Source organism: Pleurodeles waltl, chromosome 7, assembly GCF_031143425.1.
Source record: "Pleurodeles waltl isolate 20211129_DDA chromosome 7, aPleWal1.hap1.20221129, whole genome shotgun sequence".
Lineage (NCBI taxonomy): Eukaryota > Metazoa > Chordata > Amphibia > Caudata > Salamandridae > Pleurodeles > Pleurodeles waltl.
The window spans coordinates 282,748,214-282,773,421 of record NC_090446.1 but is presented as its reverse complement, the minus strand read 5'-3'; the positions used below and the strand labels follow the sequence as shown (position 1 = coordinate 282,773,421).

Sequence of the window (25,208 nt, the reverse complement as noted above, 5' to 3'; positions counted from 1 at the left end):
AATTAAATTAATTTTGACTTTTTAAACAAATACACGTACAAGTATTTGTGTGTATAGATATAAATATAGGTGATATATATATCCCCTAACTCAAATGCCGGAATCCCGAAGCTCAAAATGGTGGCGGTCCGAGCGTGGATCCAGCAATCCATATATATAACACACCAACTCCTCCAAAATACAAAGGAAGTGGTCGCATATATTTATGTATGCACCTAATCCAGGCAAAACCCATCACCCTATTCAGGGCACGTAAGTTACACACCAAAAATAACCTGTGCTCACCCCCTGGTCGCTTGGCACAGGGCAGTCAAGCTTATCCCCAGAGGCAATGTGTAAAGCGTTTGTGCAACACATTCGCACCAGTGACACAATAAATACACCACAAAGGAGACTCCACACTGGGTGCATAAAATATATAGTCTACATTGTAATACAAATCATAGAATAAAAACAGCATGAGTCATAAGTACTGTGTACCATATGTAATCCTGATATAGTACTCACTATCATGAATGTGCCAGAATCAAACATTACAACGCCAGGGTATTAAATGCAGCAATTAGGTTAGGGACCACATAGATCCCGGAATATTAAAATAAACACATAAATTACCTCAGGTCACCACACCTAATGAACAGATAATGTAATACATGTCAACTCAATCAGAAATCCCGTGACACCATCAGAATATAGGGCCCAGCACTGCAGTCCAGATGCGGCAACAGGGGCATCTGCTTGCCTTTTGTAGGTGACACTGTAACCACTGGGGAACTAATTAGGACAAGTTCCTAGCATTCGAGGGGGCCGTTGTCGAGGTCAAACCCCATGATGTAGTCAGTGAAGCTAAGGCCCCCAAGTACAGCAAGTCCGAAGTCCTCCTGGGCCTCTCAGACAACTACAGCAGCATCAGAAACAATGCTGGAAATCACTGCTCAAGTAGGAATTGCGGGTCAGCTACAAAAAAAAACCCAGGGCCCGGCTGACCTTCAGTACTTCTGGTATGATGAGAGCGGTCCTCGCTTCCCTGGAGACCTGCGGTATCTGGGCCAACAGCAGTGGCAGGAGCAGAAGGCTTTAACAAGTGTGATTCTCTCCCAGCACGGCAGCTTTCCCGCAGAAGGGGTCCCACTGGAGGGTCTTGAATGGCCGGCAACTGACGACCTTCTCTGGCAGGTGGATGTTGCCTTGCACAGTGCATCCCCGTCAGTGGTCGCATGTCACAGTCTCCCCAGCCGGGAGGGCAGTATTGCAGGCAACAGAGGCTTTGCTTGACAAAAGCATTCAACACAGGCTGATCTGGTTCCAAAGTGAACAAGCATTTGCAATGCAACGGGTCTCGCGTTTGCTCATGTTAGAGCTGATCGCGTTGTAAACTCCTAACCCGACTTTTCATCTATCGGCAAAAGTGTTTAACTGTGTAAAAGCTCGACTTCTGCCAAGCGAAATCGCGCTAGGAAAATAGAGAAAAAGTAGTCCACGAGCCGGATAGAAAACAGCGAGCCTCGCATGTTTTCGGTACTTGGTCACTACGCTCCAGGAGGGCTAACCACCGGAAAAGGCATGACGTGTGCATGCCTTCCACTAATGAAAGCAAGTCGATTTTACTAGGCAAGCCCATGAACCAATCAAACACACTGACGTGACATGGACAGGGCTCCGAGCCCTTTTCTAATAACTAAAGCGTCTCGCTGCGATACGCATGCGCGAGCGCATGCAACGCAGGCTCGACCCTAAAAAGCGCTCACCATGTGCTGAAATGATACAGCTCTCACCAAGTGATACAGTACCTAAAGCACTCTATATGCACAGGTGGCTGGGGTAATGTAGAGGGCTCACCAGACACGATCTAGTCTCCAGGGCAAAGAGCGGGGACAAAGATTCTGGGTGAAAGCAGTCTGGAGTGGGGCTGCTCTATCTGGGCAACAGTGCCTGCACTTCAAGTGTAAGCAGAACAAAAGCACTAAGATTATTTAACCTAAGATTATTTGTAATAATTTGGTTTAAATAAACTTTTAAACACGTCTGTATACTTTACAGTAGGGAGACTCAGCAGTTGTGATGAAAATCCTCTTCGGTGAAATACAGGGAAAACTAAAAAAGTTTATTAAACTTCAACAAAGGTAGTAAAATATATTCATATTAAAATTATATTGCAAATTAATTTCATTTATGTATTGTAAATGTAGAACAAAAGGAAAAAATGTTACAGCACTAGTAACTTAGGGCCCGGTTACGATTTTGGTGGTCCTGCCGCCATACCACTGTTGCAGCGGTCAGGAGAAAGGCGCCAAGCCGGCACCATCCCGACCGCCGCATTACAATGCTATCGCAGGGCTGGCAGTGTGTCTATGGCACTGCAGTGGCATGCTTCACCTCATAAAGCGTGCCTAAAGCACGTGCCGCCACAGTGCAGAGCCAGATGAACCTCGGCCGCACTGTTGCCATGCACAATATTATGCATGGCAAATGGTTTGCACCGATAGTGCAGGCATAGGGGGGCACAACATGTGCCTCCAGCCACACTGTCAAATGGGCTTAAAATGGCCCCAGGGCCCTGCTTGGGTCCCCTTCCCTGCCTTTTAGTAGAGCTTTTCATGGCGAGGTCCCCGCCATGAAAAGCTTGGTGGAAAGGCAGGTTGTGAAGCCGGCACCACTGCGATTGATCACGGCTTTCCCTACGACAGCCACAGGAGGATCCTGCCCTTTGCTACGGTCTTGTGGCAGTCCGACCGCCATCTTCGTAATCTGATGGTCGGACTGCCGAGGAGGAGGCGGACCACCACCAGGCGTCTGAAGGACCCAGGATAGCAGTACTGGTAATCAGGGCCTTAGCTTGGAATCATAATTTTAGTTACTTTTAACACATAAAATTAAATAATTATTATTTTGCTGGAGTTTAAATTATAAAATAAATTCCAACTTAAAGTAAAAGTAAACAATGAACACTTTTTATAAAAAAGTTGCTAAAATACTTTACAGCTAAACAATTTATGCTTCATATATATATAATATATAATATATGACATATATAAATTTATATATATATATATATATATATATATATATATATATATATATATATATATATGTATATATATATATATATATATATATAATCATATTTATTTATACATTAACTAAAAAAAAAATCTATGGGGTTTTATTTTAAGTTCCCATCTTTGTAATTTTCTTTGGTAGGGTGTTGTAGAAACAGTAGCTGGCCATGTGTAATGGTTTGTACTTATTACTGTTTCATTTTGGCAGTAGTAACGTACTATGTACATTTGGTTCTACCCCTTTTTCAGGTGGTGGACCCCTGTAAATCTACACTTTTGAGTAACGTTACACTCTGAGTTTGTGAATAGCCAAAAATAGTAAAGCTAATCAAATGTGTAAGAGTAAATTACACATGTAAATTACTCACAATGTAAGTTACCTTTGTGACTAGACCCCTGAGTTTTTACATTAACCTACACCAATATTGAACCCTAAATATCAATTACCACTATATTATCAAGGTAATAAACATAGGTCAGTATACATTTACTATTCTTAACTATACAGCTGCATATCTAAGTACCTTGGACATAAATGAATATTTAGAGACAAATAGGTAATTCTGTATCAAGTAGAACTAGTCTTCTGCCAAGGCTTTCTGAATACAGACATTATTTTAACAGTTCTCAAGACTGCTTAACGACCGTTTTCCATTGACATCAGAGTCCACATTAATTCCTTATAATGCTGCAAGATTCATCTTCAGTACAAAGAACAAGAGGAAACAAAATTCACAGATGACACATGTATCACTGATTCACCTGTCTTTGATTTTAGAAAAGTTTCTGAATATTTGATACCTTAAGGTTACAGTAGCCTGTAATAATGTTATGCTCATGTCATGAATGTTATTCATTCTAGATTCATTTTCTACACTTTTTGTGGATATTGTTTACTTATGGTCAGTTTGACTATTTCAGATTCAACTAGCCCCCACCCTCCAGCAGATTACATAAAATTAAAATATATTTCTTCTAGCAACCCTACCTCTGTCTTTACCCTTAAATTGAAGCTCTTTTTTTCCTCTGCATTTTTGTTTTTTATTGTAGTTTCAATTATGCAACAAACTTGGTCCCTTAGGGGATGATGGGACTAAAATGTTTCTGTAGAACCCGAGGGAAGAGACTAAAGGAGAAAGACAGCGTACCAATTTATATTGATCTATCATTGTTGTGATGTGGATGCACACTGCATCAGCTGGCCATGTGCTTTCATTATCTATACTTGAGTGCCTGTATTTTAAACATCTGTGTTGTTTCCTCCATCTTCCATTCTAGTTTGAAGAAGGTATTTTGGAAATCTGCCTGCAGCTCCTTGACAAAAGTTTGAATTACCGTAACAACCCATCTGCAGACATTTCCAATAGAAAGAACCCGGTCTATGTGAGCAGAGTCGTCAGTGCCATGGTAAGCAAATGCATTGTTGATTATTATGTCATATTTAACTACACATTGGATACATACAAACTCCATCTTTGACATCATGCTGGAATGGTTAGCATATCAAGCTAGGGTATGCCATCCACAGGAGTCAAAGATATCACAACTAAGTCGTAGCTGTTAAACTGTGAAAGGACATTTGAACTAAGTAGCCTTCCAGTGGATGGTTGTGCTGCTACTGCATCTCATCAATGTTCTACTGGTCATCTTAATCTTGGTTGTCAGGTATGGCAGAGTGGCATAGCTAACTATCATGAAGATGGTGCAACATCTCTTGAACATGTTTCATTCAGCCACTAGGAGCTAATATGGTTCTTTGAGGGTAAGGGTAGTCCTGTAATACTTTTAAAGATCTCCAATAAAGCATACTACAGCCTAGAGTTGAACTTTACTGCATTGAAGATGCTGGTGGAAATATAGTGCAATTGAACTTTGGACATCAATTCTGAGTGTTTCAAATGACGATCCTATGAGGATTTTGAAAAAATCCTCCAGTCAGTAGCTGCTTGAGAACAAAAGTTTTAAATTACCATGCTACAAATTGTGCTCATCAATTTACATGGAGTATATAATCCAAATGCCTGCATTTCTTGAGATGTAAAATCATGCCTTAAACCCTGGCAGCACTTAGAATGTGCAGCAAGGGATAGGCCAGCATCATATGCTAAATATTAAGTCTGGTTTATCCTTCACACCTGAAGTAAATGAAAGGGTGCCTCTTTGACGTTCATGTCAGTCAACGAACAATAACAATTATAGTGAATGAAAGTCATTTAAATTATGAGATCTCCTGTGGTGACATAACCTGTTCTACAGGATGAAATATATCATTTATTTGCCATTTAGCTCTGCAGACATGGTTGTGAGATATCTATTAAACCTCTGATGTCTCTTAACAGGTGCATCTTGATAGAGTAGTACGGTACACTCAGTAGCATGGTCTCCATAGCCGTGATGTGAGGCCTTTTGTTCTTGAATACGAGGTGGATTGTTCATGGCTTCACTATTGTGTCTGAAACTCTAAATACTTTCACAGCAGGTATTGTTCTTTATTGTGTTCTTTATTTTGAATTGTTTTTTCCTATGTGCTCACCTCTTCTTTCTAAAATTGTGCATGTATAGGTGTGGAAGGTGGTGCTACTGGTTAAAACCTTGTTGCAGGTTCCCTACATCAACATAGTCCATGATATTTAGCTTTGTCCATGTGTATGGATGGGGCACTGGAGGTGAGGACAGGGGCTATGCTGTGGTTTTGCAGTTTGTTAGACATGGTCCTCTCCTGTTTTCTGAAACCCATTTTGTCAGCTTTAGGGCTCTGCTCACTTTACTCCTTCTAACCACTGCTTAAAGGCCTATGGTCTCTCCTCTAAACATGGAAAAATTGTCTGACACCCAATTAGTATATTTAGTTTACTTGTAAGTTCCTACTAAAGTAGTACTACAGATGCCCAGGGCTTGTAAATTTAACGGCACTAGTGGGCCTGCAGCACTGCGACCCAATTAAGTAGCCATTTAAAACATGCCTCAGGCCTGCCATTGTAGCCTGTGTGTTCAGTTTTAAACTGAATTTGATTGAGTACAATAAACCTTTTGCCATGCCTAAACCATCCTCTTTAATACATACACATCACCCCTAAAGTAGCCCCTAAACAGCCCTTAGGGTAGGGTGCATTGTATTTAATGATTTAGACATGTACTTTTAAGTTTTACATGTCCTGGTACTGAAACACTCTCAAATTGTTTTTTCACTATGTCAAGCCCTTCCTCTCCCATTGGTTAACATTGGGATACCTTATTATGTCGAATATGTGATGGCTTATTTTTGGAAGCAGATATGAATTTGATATTTGGTGTCTGAGAAATTGTAATTTAAAAAGAGTCTTTAATGGTAAAGTCAATTTCCAACTTCCAGTCCGGAAAATGCCACATTTAGTTAGTTGGCATTTTCTTGTCCTAACTATTTGGTGCCTGCAGCCTGTATACTGGTCACATGACTACATGTAGTTGGCAGTTGGGCTTTGTGTATTTCTTGCAGACAGTATCACAACAAAGGATATGAGTGTTGATAGGATGGTCCACTCTGACTTGGTGAGAGGCATGGAGCTCTCACTGGTCACACCTGCACTTCAAAGATACTGTCTCAGCTCACGCATAAAGGACTTCCTTCTAGTCTATTGTGACTGCAGTCAGAGACCAGGGCAGAGATACAGAAAATTCCAGAGACTTCTCTGGAAGGAAACACCAGAAACTTCTCCAACTTCAAAGCTGTCATCAGGTGTAAAAATGAGACTTTCAGACTCACTCTTAAGTGCACTCCTGGACCTGTCGACAGTACAGAAGAAGGACCACCCTGCTGCCAGAGGACTTCCCTGCTGCTTGAGGCCTGTCTGCTGTCTGAGATGGAAGACAGAACCTCCTCCCTTCATCCCAGCCAAGGGCTAGTTAGCTGGCCTCCTGTTCCGAGCTACAGGGACACAACAAGCTCCAGAGGCCTTCCTGCACCTTCCCAGCTGCCCTGCTGCATTAGAACTGCCTGGCCTGCCACTCGACCTGCCTGAGCTGTCCAGACCTCTGCTAGAGTGAATTTATGAGCCCCAAGAGGTGTCTCTCAGGTACGGGGCCCTTGGTGTGGCATCAGTTGACCTCCTCCTAGAAGAAAAGGAGAAATCCTGAAGTTCTGGGCCCATTTGCAACACCTGGCTGGCTCTTTCCACTACAGCAATGACCATTTGTGATTCCCTTCTCCTCTCTGCCTTCTCCACCACAAACTGGACTCTTCACGCCTGTCTTTGAGAAGGTAACTTTTTCAGAGGGACTAACCCGGCCCCTGCATCCAGCCCATGCTCCAATGCAGTGGGCTTGACCATGTGACTTTCACCCAGTTTTGCATGACCAGATAAGTGTGATTGGCACTTTGCGCTTCGTCCCAGCCTACCTGAGTGATTCCAAGGGCTAGTTATCTGGCCTTCTGTTCTGAGCTACAGGGACACAACAAGGTCCAGAGGCCTCCTTGCAACTGTCCAGCTGACCTCCTGCACTGGCCCTGCCTGGACCTGCATCTGGACCTGCCTGAGCTCTGCTGGTCTCTGCTGGAGTGAATTCCTGATCCCCAAGATGTGTCTCAAAAGGTATTGGGCCCTTGAAGTGGCATCAGTTGAGCTCCTCCTGGAAGGAAAGGAGAAATCCTAAAGTTCTGGGCTCCTTGTGACTGCAAACATTCCCTTTTGCACCAAGATCTTGTTGCCCATGTCGACCACCAACATGAAGCTCCGGTGAACCCAACTCTTTGCACTACAGTGACCACCAGCGATGACTGGCAATGCGAGTTCTGCACTGCGTGCTACAGCATCGACAGTCTGCTGTGACCACCAATGCAGAACTCCAGCAAAAAAACGTCTGCGATACCCAACAGGACCATCGTGCTACAGCGATGACCATGCACAACATCTGGCCTGCTCTTTGCACTACAGCGATGACAATGTGTGACTCTCTCTCTCCTCCTCGTGGCCTCCTCCACTACAAACTGGACTCTTTGCGCGTGACGTTGAGAAGCTAACTTTTTCAGAGACTGAATTTACTGAATTTGTATTAAATCAAAATAATCAAAACCAGGTACATTTCTGATGCAATATTATTGCAGCAATATTTACCCTGTCATCCTCTTGTGTGCCATGTTTATTTATGGTTAAAAGCACCATAAATCGATCGTAGATCAGATTTCTTAAAACCAAGGGTCATATTTACAAACAACTGGCGCAGCGCAGTGCCAAAATTGGTAGCACCGTACTGCGTCAGATCTGAAATGCAGGGATGCACTGTATTTACAAAAATATGGCACATCCCTCTGTTTCCCCCTGCGCCGCTACTAAATTAGCTGCCTAGCGCCAACGCCAGCCACCCTTGTGCCATGGTGCATGGATGGCTGCATTGCAGGGGAGATTGTTTTTGGGCAGGAAGGGGATCCTTCCTGCACAAAACAATCTTCAGTGACAATTTGTTCTTTCTATGTGTGTTGCAGAATGCAGCACACATAGAAAAATCAAAAAACGAGGAGAAATATAAATATAGAAATAGTTTCCAAACATTCCAAACAACATAAGTTATCAGAAGCTTGAATAACTGTATTTAAGTATAGTGTACATCTGCAGCTAAAAGGAAAGCTGATAGTTTCCATAAACTGTCTACAACATAGCGTTCATTCCAATTATAGATCATTCAAAAATGTTATACTTAAATGTCAATGTTTGGGAGTCAAAACAGGTGTGTGTGCCTCTTTTCATCACACTCACTGGAAAATAAGGAATCATGAGCACCGAAAGAGACGGTCCGTATGCCTACTTCTATAAACAAAATGCAAAATGGCACCCACACTGGAAATTCAGATATGCTTAGTGGCTTGCACGGCATGAGCAAATAAGGTGTGTTAGCAACTACAATTTGTGCATGGGCAAAGGGGGATTGGCACATCCCTAAAATTTACCAGATTGACAAAAAAGGGCACATGCACACGTTCTATCCATTTTGAAATTAACAACAGGTAATGAAGGGAAATTCCCATATTATCATAGTAGGAAAGCAGTTTAAATTTAAACAATTTAAAACAATAACAGGTATCAATTATAGTTACCAACAAACACGTTCCATCTCTTAGAACTTGATTTGCAGAAGAAAGTTAATTATTGCTGCCTATTATTCCTAAAAACAGATTTAATACTGCCTTGCTTGGAATGTTCGGAAACTATTTCTATATTGTCAGCAAAACATTCCTGTTAAAGGACAGTGCAGCTTTCTCCAAACGAATAGAAAGATAGGGGCTTTGCCTCCGTCCGCATGTTGGGAGCCAGAAGTACATGTTTTGATTGGGCAGAAGTTGTGTGCTTCCACAAAAAACGTGCTTGCCCCTCCCCCCCCATCTACATAGCTCTCATCATTTTGTATATATATTCAACTTTGGGTGCACACACATGACATTGGAATGCTGTTCCAGTGTCTTAGATAACTAAATCATTTACGTTGTTTTTCTCTGGCTGAGGTACAGTTAGGAGGAGGGCCATCAATAACCTACATGGATTTTTAGGTCTGGTTTGCAATGCTTCATATTACCATACACCATTCCTTTGAAGCAATAGCTATTGCCATTTCCAATGAGTGTTTGTAGTCCAATTAAACATTCTGCAGAAGAATAAGGGAGAAAGGAGTGGACTATATCTTTGGATCAAGAGGGCTGGATCCATACCACATTTTTCAGGACAACCACCAACTATATCATTTCCATTTAGATGACTTCTACGTATAAACTTACGTGACTATACTGAAAATGCTCTAAAGAATCTGGCCCTCGAGAACTAACCTTGGATAGCCTGGGGCTATGCAAAAAAATCTACAAATTTATCAAAATGTATAAAATGAACTTTGTGGTCTCATCAGGAGTATGGCGCTCTGCGTAAATTCTGCAATATTATATGATTAACAACAGTAGTTTTTTTTTTCATTTTTCTGTCACCTTTTCCCTCTGCCTAAGTTCTTAATTTTTCACTCTCCAGGTAAATGCTAATGATGACAATGGGGTGGTTGAAGGCAATTGGAGTGGAGAGTACAAAGATGGAAAAAACCCAACAGATTGGAACAGCAGTGTGGCCATATTGCGACAGTGGGCCTCGTCGGGATTCCAGGGAGTGAAATATGGACAGTGCTGGGTATTTGCATCCGTCTTGTGTACAGGTACTAGCTTTGTTTTTAGACCATTGAGAGGTTCCATTTTATGGGCTAAAGAACCTTTGTGCCGATAAGAAAGAAATGCATAAATGAGAATCGATTCAGGCTCTGTTTTGCATCTGGATGATCTAAGTGAACATTTTTAAACTAAGCCTATGGTGGGATACGAAAGATGCCACCTTTATATGCAACCACTTGCCCTACAGTAACTAACTTGAATGTTAAGTGTTTCACCTCAATTAAACCCCAAAGTTGAGGCAATGCAGAATGGCTGAAAATTATGAAAGGAGATTCATTAGTAGGCGCCACCTTTGCTAGTTGGTAACATTCCTTGGCTTTCAGACTTCTTTTTGTACAAACAATACTATCCATAATGTTCCTGTACTGCCCTTGTCCCCACTCTCTTTGTCCTTGGGCTTTTGTCCAGTGTTATTGGTGTATCACAAAACTGAACCTACGAGTCCAGGGTTAGCTAATCAAGCTCTAAAAGAATATTACAGCATTCCTTCTTTTAAAAGGAATGTTTGCTAATAAAAATATATTTTACCTTCTACATAGCAGCCTGTGAAATTCGTGTAATTTTCTATTGTATAATTACGTGGAATTTCAGGAAAACTAGGATAAATAACGTGGAATGATGCAAATCTAGCAATTAGAGCAACGTTTTTTATCTTGAAATGCGCTCTTGTGTCCGTTTTGGACCAGAGGTTGCACTTCTAGCTAAAAAATAGCACTTACTACACAAGTGTCGTAAAAACAGCCACTCTCGTTGTTCAAATTATTTCTGAACTCAAACACTATAACTTTGCAGCAAACACACTATGGCCCATATTTATACTTTTTGATGCAAAACTGCGCAAACGCAGTTTTGTATCTAAAAGTATAGCGCCGGCTTGTGTCAATCCAGAGCGCCAGCCGGGAGTCAAATTTATGGAATCCCACACGCCGGCGCAAAGGGTGGGCTAGCGCCTGGGAAAAAGACATTAGCCGGGTGGGCGTGGCGGTACGAGGGAAGGGGGTTTTACCACAAAAAATGACACTAGGACGGTTAGAGGGAAAAAAAATGCCGTTAACCAGCCTAGCATCATTTCCTGATGCAAAACCATCCATTCCATATGACTCCTGTCTTATAAAAGACAGGAGTCATGTCCACCATCACCAATGGCCAGCACAGGGGTCAAGTGTCCTCTGGGCATGGCCATTGCACCCAGTCCTATGTCGGGGGGACCAATTACCCTACTTACCTGGGATGGGGTCCCCTCATTCTCTGGTGTTCCTCTGGTGTGGGTGGGGTGTTCCTGGGGCTTGGGGAGGGCACCTGTGGGCTCTTTCCATGGTATTGACCATGAAATGGGTCCATAGGTCCCCTAACGCCTGCTATGACCCAGGCATTAATTAATGGCACTAAGCAGGTTTAGCGCCATTATTTATGCCCGCCTCCCCCCATGCACCAATTTTGCACAGGAGGATAAATAAGGCGTTAGTGGCTTTGAGTAATTATTTGGATGGGAACGCCTACCTTGCATCTCAATGACGCAAGGAGGTTTCACGCATTCCAAAAATTACATTAACTCCAATATTTTGAGGCTAGATGGGTCTAGAGTCAAAATATAAATATGGAGTTATGTTTGCGCTGAATTTGCATTAAAAAATGACGCTAATTCAGCACAAACATAGTTTAAATATGCCCCTATAATTGCGTGACTTGGTGTAATTTCAGGAATTTCACGTATGAATTTCAAAAAAATTATGTGAATTACACTGGTTGAATTGTAATTTTACTCGGACCTACATCTAAATGAAATTTCTGTCCACCTTACTGTATTTGTCAGAATTCACTGCAGTTTCAACACTATTAACTCTTTGAGACACTTTTTTCTGCCAATTTGCCACTCCTGGAAATATCTGTTATGTGCTTCAAAGAGCAAACTATGGACAAACACTAGCAACATACCCTGCAGGACTTCATTAAACAGCGGATGCTGTGATTCTCTGATAATCAGATAAATTGCCTTTGCAGAACTACCTGACAATACTAAAACTCCAGCTGTAATTTCACAATTTACCATCATTCTAAGTTCAAAATGTCATCAATAGAATTTTACTGATCTCAGCACAGACCAGTGTGGCATATCAGTTTGGGTGTGGACAGCCCTATATATATCTGGTCCCATCCAGGATAGTATAGCGGGCAAAATGGACTGGTAATTGTCAGTAGCTGAGATTAGTTTAAGATTTCCATGCACATTTTTTCTATTTTTCCTACATTCATGGGACACCAGGGTAGACATCATAGACCACTTTAGTATTCTACTAGACACACCACAGAAAACAGTGGAGCTCAAATAAACGCGATACCCTAGTACAGCACAATACTAGATGCAAGACACACACCTGCTGTACTCCACTGGACACAAGTTACACACTTAGATATATGTCACTTCATAGATGCATTCAAAAAAGGGAACAATCATCTTTTGACAACTTAGGTTTCTCAACTAAATAAAGTACTTCCATTTCAAAACATGTACATTTCAATCCCTTCCGCTGCATGTGCCCTTCAAGTATGTTTCTAAATAAGACAGACCACTGGATGGAACACATATTAATTACATTTAGAGATGCAGGAAGACATTGTGAATCATAAGGAGTGAGGATGTTAAGAGAAGTAGAATTTCAAACCAGGATAGAAAGTTAAACCACATTTACAAAGTTTAAAGAATATAGGCCAAACCAGGTGTGAGTGGAAAAGACATAAGCCTGGGAAAACCAATCACCGGTTCGCCATCTTACATTCTGAGACTAAGGTCTACAGATGAAGTTGAGAATGCCCAAGGTAAGCTACCTGTTCGTTTCTCTAATAGCAATATTTTAGAATGGCACTTATGCTATTTTTTTGCTCTGGGGGAATAGTCTGGATTTCTCTCTCACAGATTTGATGATCGCAAATATATTATTGAAGTATCTTTCAGGGGAAAATTGTTTTGAAAGTATGATTAACTTTAAGAAGAACCATGTAAGTTCATGAATAACGAAAGAAACTTTCTTGGTGTATTTGTGTATTAAATGTGAAGCTGGTGGACCTCAATTCAACAAGGTCATGCAAGGTAATTTCAGTAAAGTGTGCATAAAACACGGGGGAGAAGATTGGTAGGACAATCTAGTGATTAAGATGCAGTTTTGATGACAATGAAGTCATGAATTACTGTATGTTCATAATATCAACCTGTTTCTATCTGGCATTATCTATCATTGACATTATTTAGACTTGAAGGTTAATTTACCTGTATTATGTACTGACAAACAGGAGGAAGCCAGACATTTGAAGTGAGATATGTTAAGAATAATGTGCTTAAAGCTTGACGAAAAGTGTATCCTAGGATTTTAAACATATGTTGGGATCCCTCTTGAAAGACTAGGCAACAATTAGAAAAGTATTCATGGTGTTCAAAATGAGCCAATGTTGTCCTTTTGTCAACAAAAAAAGCCTTAAACCAATCATGTGCAAGGAATTGTGTGCAGGGTTTACCATAACCTGTATGAAGACATGCATTATTAAAACATAACATAAAATGTAGGACATTACTACTTGAGTAAGGATAAACGTGAGAGGATATTTTACATTTCTCTAAAGTCTATCACATAAACACCCTTTCTGTTCTTTACAATGTTATATAATCTATTCCCTGCTAAGGGAAAAGATGCCAGTAAGATAAAGGTCACGATGAACTGGAACTCTATTCCACACACCTTTCCAATGCCAAGGGACGAGTTTAATCAAACTCTCTCTCAATGTCAGAAAACAACCAGTAAACCAGTTCTAATCATAACTTTAATCGACTAGCTGAACACTGAAGGCAACAAGCGTGTCAAAAGACTACTGTAAAGGATGACATTTTACACAGTGAAGAGAAATAATTTTGAGTTTAACTTGAAATGTTTTAAGGTTCTGTCCTGAATCTCTGTAACTAGCCATGGGATCAGAAGCCAAACTGTATTATTTGGTTAAAGGCTGAACTGAAGGCACAGAGGCAGTTTAGCACATGTACAAGGGAAACCTATATAATGAAATCACTGGTAAGTTGCTATAGAACTGTTAAAGGGAGCTTCTAAACTCTCAGAGACAGGCTCAAGAGTATCTATGTTATGAACATAAAACCTGCAAATTTATTTTTGAAGAAAGCCTTTTCCAACAGCATTCTGTCCAAATGTCCTGACTAACTGTGTATTTGTATTTCAGAGGTCTACTCGTCTCCATATTGCAGTTTCTCTACATGATTTTTTTGTAATATCATTTCCACATTGTCAATCTGCACCACTGGAACACGAACTGCCCTATACATGTGCATGGGGGGAGGGGGGGTACCGATCCCCCTTTCGAAAAAACTTAAAAAGCTTGCCCAGGCTGCTGCCGAAGTCCTTGGGTGTTTTCACACCCCTTTAATAAACATCAGCAGATTAAAGAATGCAAAAACAAGCTGAAAACCCACTAAGTGCAGGGGTTTCCAACTCACTTTCCCTACCATTGTGAAATATTTGCATTTCACCGGGAGGCCATTTAAAGAAAGTCTGTATTATGTGATACACTATGACAGTGAGTGAGTTGACATGCCTGCTGATGGAACACAGTGCATCAGGGAGAGACAGAAAACGTCTGGATCTCACTCACTAGTTTTCGTTTACTAAACTCAATATAATGAAGAAAAGAGTCATGGAAATGATAGAGTTTTAGAAGACCATGATTGGTTGACGATGTCATAGGCATGTCTAGGACTATATATAAAGTTAATTTCCAATTACTTCTTGTAATGCAAGGAATTATACATCTCAAACCTTCCATAACTGTCAGAGCTACATACCAGGAACTAGAGACAAAATATTCATTCACTTTCTTAGGACTAGATGGGACAAAACCATTAACAATATTAAACTTGAAAAACTTTAAAACTAGCAATATAGCAGTAAAAATGATATCCTAAAGCAAATTCAATATAATTATCAACCTTAAATCAAGAGAACAGAAAATGTTTCATTTGCAATTTACAGTTTTAAGTCATACTGGTATATTACTGGCTTGTTTGGTCAAATGTAATTAATCAAAAGCTTTATCTACTCATACTCTAAGTTCATAAATGATGCACGAGTAAGCAGGAGCCCTCTCCAAAACCAGCATCTTGTCCTAACCATGGGCATATCAAGTGTTTTGGATCAAATGAGTGACTCAACTACTGATGTAACATTCTACTTTTCCTTTGCAGTAATGAGGTGCCTGGGAATTCCAACACGAGTGGTGACCAATTTTGAATCCGCCCATGACACAGATGGAAATCTGGATGTAGACATTTTCTACGACAAAGATGGGAAAGAACTTGAGAAAGAAACCCATGATAGCATATGGTGAGATTGATGTTCCTCGTAAGATTCCAATACTGGAGTAGATTCCCACTGTAAAGCAGTATCAAAATGACTAAATTCTAGCAAAGTGCACAGGCAACAAAAGATACTCAGACATCTGAGTAATTATTATTGAATCAATGCTAAACTCTCATGCCACTGCAAGGGGACTAAAAGGGGTGTCATGTAACCCCACAACATTGTCATGCAGGCATGTGTAGTCACTCACTGCACTCTCCCTCAGGGGGATTTCTGCCCCCCCCCCCTTTCCAGTGTAGGTTTGGCCCAGACTGCACTATCAAAGACTGAATGGCTGCTTCAAACAACTGCTGTGCCTTTCACTAATGAGGTGCCCAGAAGGCAGCAGCAAGCTCTATTCTGCTGGGTGGGCAGTGCATTTTCTATGATAGGCTGCACTATCTCTGGTTATGCCCGTTTCATCCTGCTAAAGGTGCTATGAGGTGCAAATAGGAATAGTGCGCCCTATCTTTAACTTGACTGTTTACCAATTTTGCTATATTCACATTAAACTGTTGAAATTAAGGTCAAACTGTTGCCCAGCTAGCACAATTTGTGCTAAAATGACTTTGTGGCATAATGTTGCCCCATTTTTTGACTTATCACACCATGAAATTGTCTATCCTTGCTGCATTATTTAGTCAACCCCTTCCATTTTTCCTTAATTGCTGCATAATTCCAGTAGTTTTGGCCGTGAGTGAACGATAAAATTTTTCAGTTGTGGCCTTTCTGCAGTTTTGGCTGGTTTGAACAATTTTGCCAAGATTGATTTTGGTTTCGGGTCCAGCGCTGCACAGAGTGCTTCTCCTGCCAACACTCTGCGAAACATTGATAATACTTAGTTTAAGACTGCTACATACAGTTTTCTGGAAATTATCCAACCATGATATTGGGACCTTTGTCTTCTCCAATGTGAGTAAAAGGTATGTGTGTGATGTGTTGTGTTGATGGACTAAGCTAGCCAAATCCCAGATTCTGTATATTGTCCATAGGCCCCTCAGCATGTTTTAGTTTGTTATTTACTAATAGATCTAAAATCCCAGTGTGCTTGCTATAAAATGGCCGGATTAAGGGACTTCTTTTGGACATTGTATATTTGAGCTGTTTGAGATGTATATAAATAAATATTTCCAGTGCACTTACTACCTCAACATCATTGGACCTCTCCAGTGTAAAATAGGCTTTATGCCTGAAGAAATAACCTACAGTTTTAATGGAAATTTGGTTGTAAGGTGGTGCTGCTCATATTATAATGTAACCAGGAAACTAGAGAAGATTAAGTAGGGTAATTTGAGGGACTGTGCTATTTTAAGATCCTCCTGAGCTACTCATCTTCTTCATCCCTCTCCTCTCATGCTTCACATATTACTATCTGTCTTTGGCATCTGTGACTTCCCTGAAAGTGCTCCATCACTGAGAACACTAATGCTTGCTTTGTGCAAACATGCAGGAGGTCAGCTCAGTGTAAAACAGTATGAGGCCAACTGACCATGAGCCACAAGGTTATATATGTCGTGCTCCAGCGCCAGCTCTCTCATTCACCAGACCAGGCCATTGCAAGCCATACTCAGTCTAGAAATAAGCTCATCCATGCGGCACATTGGAAATATCTGAGAAGAAATACAAGATCCTGGGAAAGGCAACCATCCTCAAGACAGAAGACATTCATTAAGATACACTGGCTGGGTCAATATCTCGACCAACATTGCAAATCAATTTATGATCATTTTTTATTTTACTCCTAACTAGCACATCTAGGCTTCGGGTAATACTCATGCCCAGATATTTATTTTAATTTCTTATCCATTCCAAGCCTAGATGTTGGTCCACAATATCGGTGTTATCAGTCAGTGGGAGTCATTTGGACAATGTTATGTATAGCCCTGATTAAAAACACATATTCCAGTCTTTCTCTGTGCTAATTCCTCTACTTACATGGCTCCTTCTTGACCTCTGAGTTGTCATTGTGGCACGTTGCAAAGACCCATCTCAAGTAATGCAAGGTCATGCGGCCAGGGATAAATGTGGACTGGACTGGATTGACAAGTAGTGGTATAAGAGGGAGCACTCTAAAGACTAATACTTTGGAAACAACATACTTTTTAAGTTTATTAGTGTTAGAAATGTGGTCTCTGGTTGGCAGTCAGGTTACCCCCTGTCCAAGCAAGGACCCTCACTCTAGTCAGGATAAGTCACACACAATCCAAACTATCCTGTGCCCTCCCTCTGGTAGTTTGGCAGTGAGCAGTCAGGCTTAACTTAGAAGGCAATGTGTAGAGTATTTGTGCAATAAATCATACAATAACACAATATAGCACCTCAAAAATACACCACACATTGTTTAGAAAACTATATAATATTTATTTGGTAAGATGCAGGTCAAAACGATTAAAATGCAATAAGGATATGTTGAGATATCACTGAAAAGTGATATAAAGTGTCTTAAGTCTTTTTAAAAGCAAACAAAGTCTCTTTCAAGCACAAAGTACGTTTTGCGTGAAAAATCCTTGCAAAGAACCGCAGAGGAGGAGATGCGCGGAAACAAAAGGGTGTGCGTCGATTTCTCAGGCCGCACACGGCGATGCGTCGTTTAGTTTTCACACAGGGATGGCTGTGCGTCGATTTCCAGTGCTCGCCCGTGGATCCTCTTCGGGTTGCGAGGTTTTCAGATGCATCAGGGATGATGCATGGATTTCCGACGCTGCTAAGACGAAGTCACAGAGGCTGCGTCGATCTGGTAAGCGTTGTGTTGAATATTCTACCGTACAGCAGGCACTGCGTCGATTCCTCTCTGGAGGTTGGGCTGCGTCATTCCGGCTCAGCTGTGCGTTGATACGGTGAGTCCGTGCGCCGAATTTCCAGTCGCTACGCTGGCACTGCATCGATCTTCTTGTTGCAAAGTCGGGCTGCGTCGTTCCGGTTCGGCGTGCAGTGAAATTTTCACCACGGTGCAGGCTGTGCGTCGTTTCTGGCAGGCTGTGCATCGAATTTCACCGCACAAGGAGTCCTTCTTGTGGAGATGAAGTCTTTTTGGGCTTGAGACTTCAGGAAACAAGAGGCAAGCTCTACCCAAGCCCTTGAAGAGCACTTCTTCACCACAGCCAGAGAGAAACAAGGCAGCAGGGCAACAGCAAGGCAGCAGTCCTTCACAGAAAGCAGACAGGTGAGTCCTTTGAGCAGCCAGGCAGGTCTTCTTGGCAGGATGCAGGTTCTGGTTCAGGTTCTCTTCTCCAGGAAGTGTCTGAGTTGGTGGGGGCAGAGGCTCTGTTTAAATACCCAAATGTGCCTTTTAAGTGGGGGAAACTTCAGAGTGGTTTAGAAATGCACAATGTCCCCTTTCAGTTCAATCCTGTCCGCCAGAGTCCCAGTAGGGGGTATGGCAGTCCTTTGTGTGAGGGCAGGCTACTGTCCTTTGAAATGCAAGTGTCAGGCCCTCCACCCTCCCAGCCCAGGAAGACCGATTCAAAATGCAGATGTATGCATGTCAGGCTGAGTATCCTGTGTTTGGGGTGTGTCTGAGTAAATGCACAAGGGAGCTGTCAACTAAGCCTAGCCAGGCATGGATTGTAAGACACAGAAGGATTTAAGTGCCGAGAAATGCTCACTTTTTAAGAGTGGCATTTCGAAAATAGTAATATTAAATCCAACTTCACCAGTCAGCAAGGTTTTGTATCACCATTCTGGCCATTCTAAATATGACCTTCCTACTCCTTTCAGATCAGCAGCTACCACCCAAACAATGTATATGGGCAGCCCCAATGTTAGCCTATGAAGGGAGCAGGCCTCGCAGTACTGTAAAAACGAATTTAGGAGTTTTACACTACCAGGACATGTAAACTACACAGGTACATGTCCAGCCTTTTGCCTACACAGCGACCTGCTCTATGGGTTACCTAGGGCATACCTTAGGAGTTAGAAAAAGGGGAGATTTAGGCTTGGCAAGTACTTTTAAATGCCAAGTCGAATTGGCAGTGAAACTGCACACACAGGCCTTGCACTGGCATGCCTGAGACAAGGTTAAGGGGCTACTTAAGTTGGTGGCAGAATCCGTGCTGCAGGACCACTAGTAGCATTTAATCTACAGGCCCTGGGCACATATAGTGCAACCTACTAGGAACTTATAAGTAAATTAAAAAGTCCAATTGGGTATGATCCAAGGTTACCATGTTTAAAGTGAGAGAGCATATGCACTTTAGCACTGGTTAGCAGTGGTAAAGTGCAGAGTCCTAAAACCAGCAAAAACAGTATCTAGTGTGACCACTCTAAGGCTGTCAGGTCTAACAATTAGGCACAGAAGTTCATACAAAAAACGATGCTGGCCAGTTTGCATGCTTTCAGAAGCGCAATTATCTGGGTTTCTCTAGGTGTTCGGCGCAGATGCTCTCGCTTTAGTGTTTCCTTGTAATTTCTGACATATGGCACTAAAAACTTTGTGAAATGCTACAGAAAATTGACAGGGAAAGCCAACTGGCCCAAACACTTAGGGCCTGATTTATGAAAAGTTAGCGCCGCCTTTGCATAATGTTTTGATGCAAAAGCGGTGCAAACTTACAAATTATATTTTGTAAGTTTGCGCCACTTTTGCATCAAAAAATGACGCAAAGGTGGCGCTAACTTTTCATAAATCAGGCCCTTAATTCTCTGCAAAGTTTGACATGGCTTTCTCTGTCTTAAGTAGCAGTGGTTTGTTGAGATACCCTCCTTCCTCCCCAGTGGGTGTTGGAGTTCCTGGTTCAAAGATTGCTTGATCTCTTCTGTTAGGATCGGGGCAGTCCCTGTTATCTCTGTAATCACCATGGGGTCGAAGACTGCAAATTAATCTAGAAGCATTAGTCTGAAGGCCTTCGGATGTATCTACAGTAGCCACGTCTGGTTGTGGCCACAACAAGGACAAGTGAGATCTGGTGAGAAAAAATTTGCAAGGGAGGCATTCCCTAAAAATTGGAAAAATCTATACTTCCCCGTGCCTTAGAATTAATGGACAAGAACTAAATGGCAGTACTTTGATTGAAGAAGGTGACAGCATCTCCTTGATAAAATAGGAGCCAGGGCCTGTTAGCTCTCATGTAAAGGAGCCAGTGCAGTAAATAAACCTGAAAAAAGAATGATCGATTTCTTATATTTTCATTATTTTTCCTTGATCTTTTACATATAGTATGAAATAACCCTTTTTGAATAGAATTCAACATCAGACCAACTACAGCCATAAGAATATTATAATTTACGTACTACATTTCTGCAGGAATTTTCATGTGTGGGATGAATGCTGGATGGTCCGAAAAGATCTTCGATCGGGTTTTGACGGATGGCAGGTGGTGGATTCAACTCCTCAAGAGTCTAGTGGTGGTAATTAAAATATCAATAATAATCACATTTTTCTTAAAACATGTTTTTGATACGTCTTAAAGCACCTGATTCTTTGGACCTCCTCTAGAAAACTAAGTTTTTCTTAACTGCCCAACAGGAATATTTTGCTGTGGCCCATCCTCCGTCCGCGCGATAAAGGGAGGAAAAGTGGACTTTAAGTACGATGGACGTTTTGTGTATGCAGAAGTTAATGCAAATGTAATCTCTTGGGTCATCGATTCGAACACATCGAAGAAGGAAAGAGCGGACAGTAACTCCAGAATTGTTGGTCAAAAGATAAGTACTAAAAGTGTGGGCTCCGCTACACGTGAAGATATCACCAGCAACTACAAAGCCCCTGAAGGTACATAGCTATGTGTATTGTGCATTACTGACATTCACGGACATCTCAGAAGTGCTTATACTACTGTCAATGCCACATGACTTTTTTTAAATAGGTTAGTATAGGTGACAAACAGCATGCATAATCCATAATGCATTCGCACTCTCATTCTTCGAACAGAAACACATCTTTCTAACAGTGCAATGAAGAGGTCATAATCTCCAACAAAACCACAATCGGATTATTTGGTTGTTTTTAAAGCACTGCTAGCTAGCCTCACCATTTTCAGCATTTTCATAAAGGGGGACAAGAGTGATGCATGCTTCCAAGACTTCAAACGTTTGTCCATTTGGCAAACCTATTGTTGCTATGCCTTGTTTCAATGTCTTGTAACATCAAATGTGAAGATGCACACAGTGAAATGAGACCTCTCTCTTGCAGTCTTGTACTGAATTCTATTTGTGTGTGTGTGCGGGGTGGTTCGGACTGGGTGTGTGTGTCTGTGTGTGCGCGCTCACTGTGAGCATGCTTTGGAATAGAATAAGAAAAAGGCTACCACACCTAAAAATGGTAGACATTCCCCAATAGCTGGTCTGTTTAGAGAAGGCAACATATCCTCCCAAAGGGCCACGTTTTAATTCTTGTGTGATGGCATTTGCGAGCCTGCTGTTTTCAAGGGAAGAAGGCAAAGCATGTTAGGGATGTGATCTCACCACAAAAAATAAACTGTCTCACAGGCAGGACATTGTAAACCTGAAGTATGATGCTTCTGTCAGATTGGAGACTCCGAAAACAATATTACATTTTCAGCTTCCATCTTCCCTTCAGGAGCGTGTGTTTTTTTTTTTCAACTGTTCAACTTTTTTGCACTCCCTCCCTCATCTGGTGGTCATTATCTGTGGCCTGAGGAGATTCCTCGTATTGCACCTCCTCCCATTTCCATTATAGTACATATTATTCTTAGTGAATCTTCCTTTTCTAACTTTGTAGACTGGAATTACACATTGGTTATAATACTTTCACTGAAAATTGGATTCTAAATAAGATGTTGGGCCTGATTACGACCTTGGCTGAAGTTGCCAACCCAGGAGATATTCCACCTGAAACATAATCCCTCCTTCTAGGCGAAAACGCAAAAATATTCTGGTGTGATGTGTTGGTAAATATATTCTAGTGTGCAAGGCATTAAGATCAATCCATTTCAAACTTCCTCCCAAACCCAAGTATTCATCTTTTTGGCATGTGAAGGTAGCACTGGATTTATTTTAACTTGGATTTATAATGAGTTTATTTCTTTGAAACATTTATCTGCTAAATTGAACATGTTATTTGAGTTTATTCAGAAGAGTATCAGATGTGAGAGCACTGGGTGTGGATAAATGGTTGTTTATTCCACAAGGAGTTGTATTTTTTATGCCAGTATATACACATAGACTCTATCCTTTTCTTTTTTTAATCCTGCTTTTCTGTGGTGTAATAAGCTATATGTTACTACGTGTTTATTTTTTATGAGTTACAAACTTCTGCTTTACATCTTCCTTCAGCTTCACAATTTTTGATTTTGTTTAAGAAGCAGTTCAATCCAGTATCTTTTTTTACTCGAGTCAGATAGGTCAGATAGATTATGGGTGAAGCAGGTCCTGACATAACTGTTTTGGAGGTAAACCAGCATGGGGAACTCTGGGGCCTAAAATTTATAATGCGTCAGGACTACTGCAGGACATTTTAAATCTACTTTAAAAACGTTTTACTACAAACCTGTACAGCGTGTTTTTGCGATATCATTACAAAGCTTTGAAGTCATATAATTGAGCCTCTAAATTTGCAATACAATGGAAATGGAAAATCCTCTGCACTAATGTGACAAATAATCCCACTCTACACCACCCTGTGTTTACATTTTTTGTTTTTCTTTTCAGTCTGATCTGGAGTTCATTTCCCAGAGGGGAATCTTCACCCTTGGCTGCCATTTTTTCTATATGGATTCTACTTTTCCATCTCAGTTTGTGGTTTCCAGTTACTTCAAGGATGTGCTCAAGCCTTTGATTACCAGAGGTTTACTTCGATGGAAATTTGGTTTAGAGCAATGAACGGGGAATGTACTTCTCTGCAGAGTATGATATACTAGGTCATGCTCTATGATTGGTGGCCTTACAGCGAGGTCATATAGACTACAGACTGCTAACCTCTGGTTTAAGTGTACTAGTATTGTGTCATCCATGTTGGATTTTTCTGTTTAATTGTATATTTTTTCTTTGCTGCTAAAGATTTCAGTAAAAAACTATAAGACATAATTCTCGCCTCAGTGTCTTTAATATTATTAAAACCTCTTGCCACATTAGTGGGGGAGATTTTCTGTTATGAATCTTCAAAAGGTGTGTTAGGAAAATCACATAACATGTAGTTTTGACCTTTTCACAAGCTTCCTCTTAATGCCATTTGTACATTTATAATTATGTAAAAGAGTTTCAACTATTCCATTTGTGTGGCAGGCTTTATTTGAACACTTTCTACTAATCATCACAACTAAAACAATCATCACTGCACTAACTTCACAAACATCCTTTAATCAAAATATAACCAAAGCGTCGGTAGGAGGTCTCACATTGTGTGTACTGCTACCTAAGAACTGCAAAGTTCTCTCGTTTGTATTACAAAACCCTAAGAAATCCAAAGAAGAATCCGGGTGACCCTTTTATTCTTTGCATTATTTAGGGCTTGGGATCTAGTTCCATTAATCAATTATTTTAAAGTGGAGGTAAAGCAGTCTCACTCAGTGAGGAGGTGCAAGAGCCAGGAAGGTAATTAGAATGTATTACTTTTAAATTCTAGCACAAACAAGCATTGGTCAATATAAAGTTTGGAAACTTTTAAAAAGTTTCGAAGAGTTAGTTTGGATACAAAAGCTCAGCTTGGGTGACCAATTCCGGCAGAATGAAGGTCTGGGCAACCAGTGGGCTAGAGTTGGGCATTTAACTGCCACCAGAGCATTTTCCAGTTCAGTTCCAAATTTTACAGCATGACTGCTGTAAACTATAATGGAGTAGACCTGATGCTGGAGATACAGGAAGAAAAGATGCTGCTCCAAGATGCTCCGGTTGTTGTGCAGTTGACTGAGGTGCCTATGCATTGATTCCTCGGTCTACAGATTTTGTGGGGCAACTTTGGCCACATAGGTTGGGGTCCCACAAAGTTCTCTTTGAGATCGTAGAAGGCCAGCTGTGACTGGGCTATGGGTCTCTGGACACAGCAGTCAGAGCAAAAACCTTTTATAGAGGCCAGTGTCCCTTTTGGCCGACCAATCTGAACTCTAATGACACTTCTGGGTCTGTCTGACTCAGGTGCAACTTTGTGCCAGTTCTGATGTGATCTGAAGTCCAGGGTGCCATATTTATATCAGGAAAGTGCCCTGAGAGGGCCACATGGTCGTTAGCCAATAGGCTACCAGGTCCACTACCTTCTAATGATGACTTTCTGGTAATGTGTGACACCGAACAATCCCAAAGTGCATTATCCTGCCCACTCCCAAGGTGGTGGCACACTTCCTCAGCTGTTAGGAGCTTGATAGCCTACTTGGTAATCCATCCTAGAGGTGTGGCTACCTGTGAGCTACACACCCATGGGGAAACTAGTTTGGGCACTGCTCTTCCCCTATCTGTCCCAGTCACCAGCCTGTCTACCTACAAAGGGCAGTCCCTCAGGAGTTTGATCTCCATTTGCCCACCAAAGATGGTTTCCCCTTTGAAGTCCATGTTTTGGGCTCAAACCGTAAGTGGCTTCCTGTGAAGGGGAGGTAACGCCTCGCCATGCAGCAGGCTGCAATTGTTCCTAAGACTGGGCAGAAAGCTGTCTGTTGGTCAGTGCCCGCGTGAGGCCACTTGACTAGCTGGGTC

At 41.4% G+C, this 25,208-nt stretch overlaps 1 protein-coding gene across 2 annotated transcripts in view; it reads left to right on the top strand.

Moving 5' to 3' along the window:
- LOC138304016 (protein-glutamine gamma-glutamyltransferase Z-like) overlaps positions 1 to 23,609 on the top strand; it is a 46,365-nt gene extending 22,756 nt beyond the window's left edge. The window contains exons 5-10 of one of the 2 annotated variants that reach the window (XM_069243663.1): positions 4,338 to 4,466; positions 10,043 to 10,220; positions 15,473 to 15,611; positions 20,869 to 20,972; positions 21,091 to 21,336; positions 23,235 to 23,609. In XM_069243663.1, the coding sequence (XP_069099764.1) occupies positions 4,338 to 4,466; positions 10,043 to 10,220; positions 15,473 to 15,611; positions 20,869 to 20,972; positions 21,091 to 21,336; positions 23,235 to 23,239 (801 nt within the window). In that variant the 3' untranslated portion in view covers positions 23,240 to 23,609. Of the gene's footprint in view, positions 1 to 4,337; positions 4,467 to 10,042; positions 10,221 to 15,472; positions 15,612 to 20,868; positions 20,973 to 21,090; positions 21,345 to 23,234 lie in introns of those variants that run through there. The other variant, XM_069243662.1, reaches the window with a different exon arrangement.
- Positions 23,610 to 25,208: the final 1,599 nt, after the last annotated feature.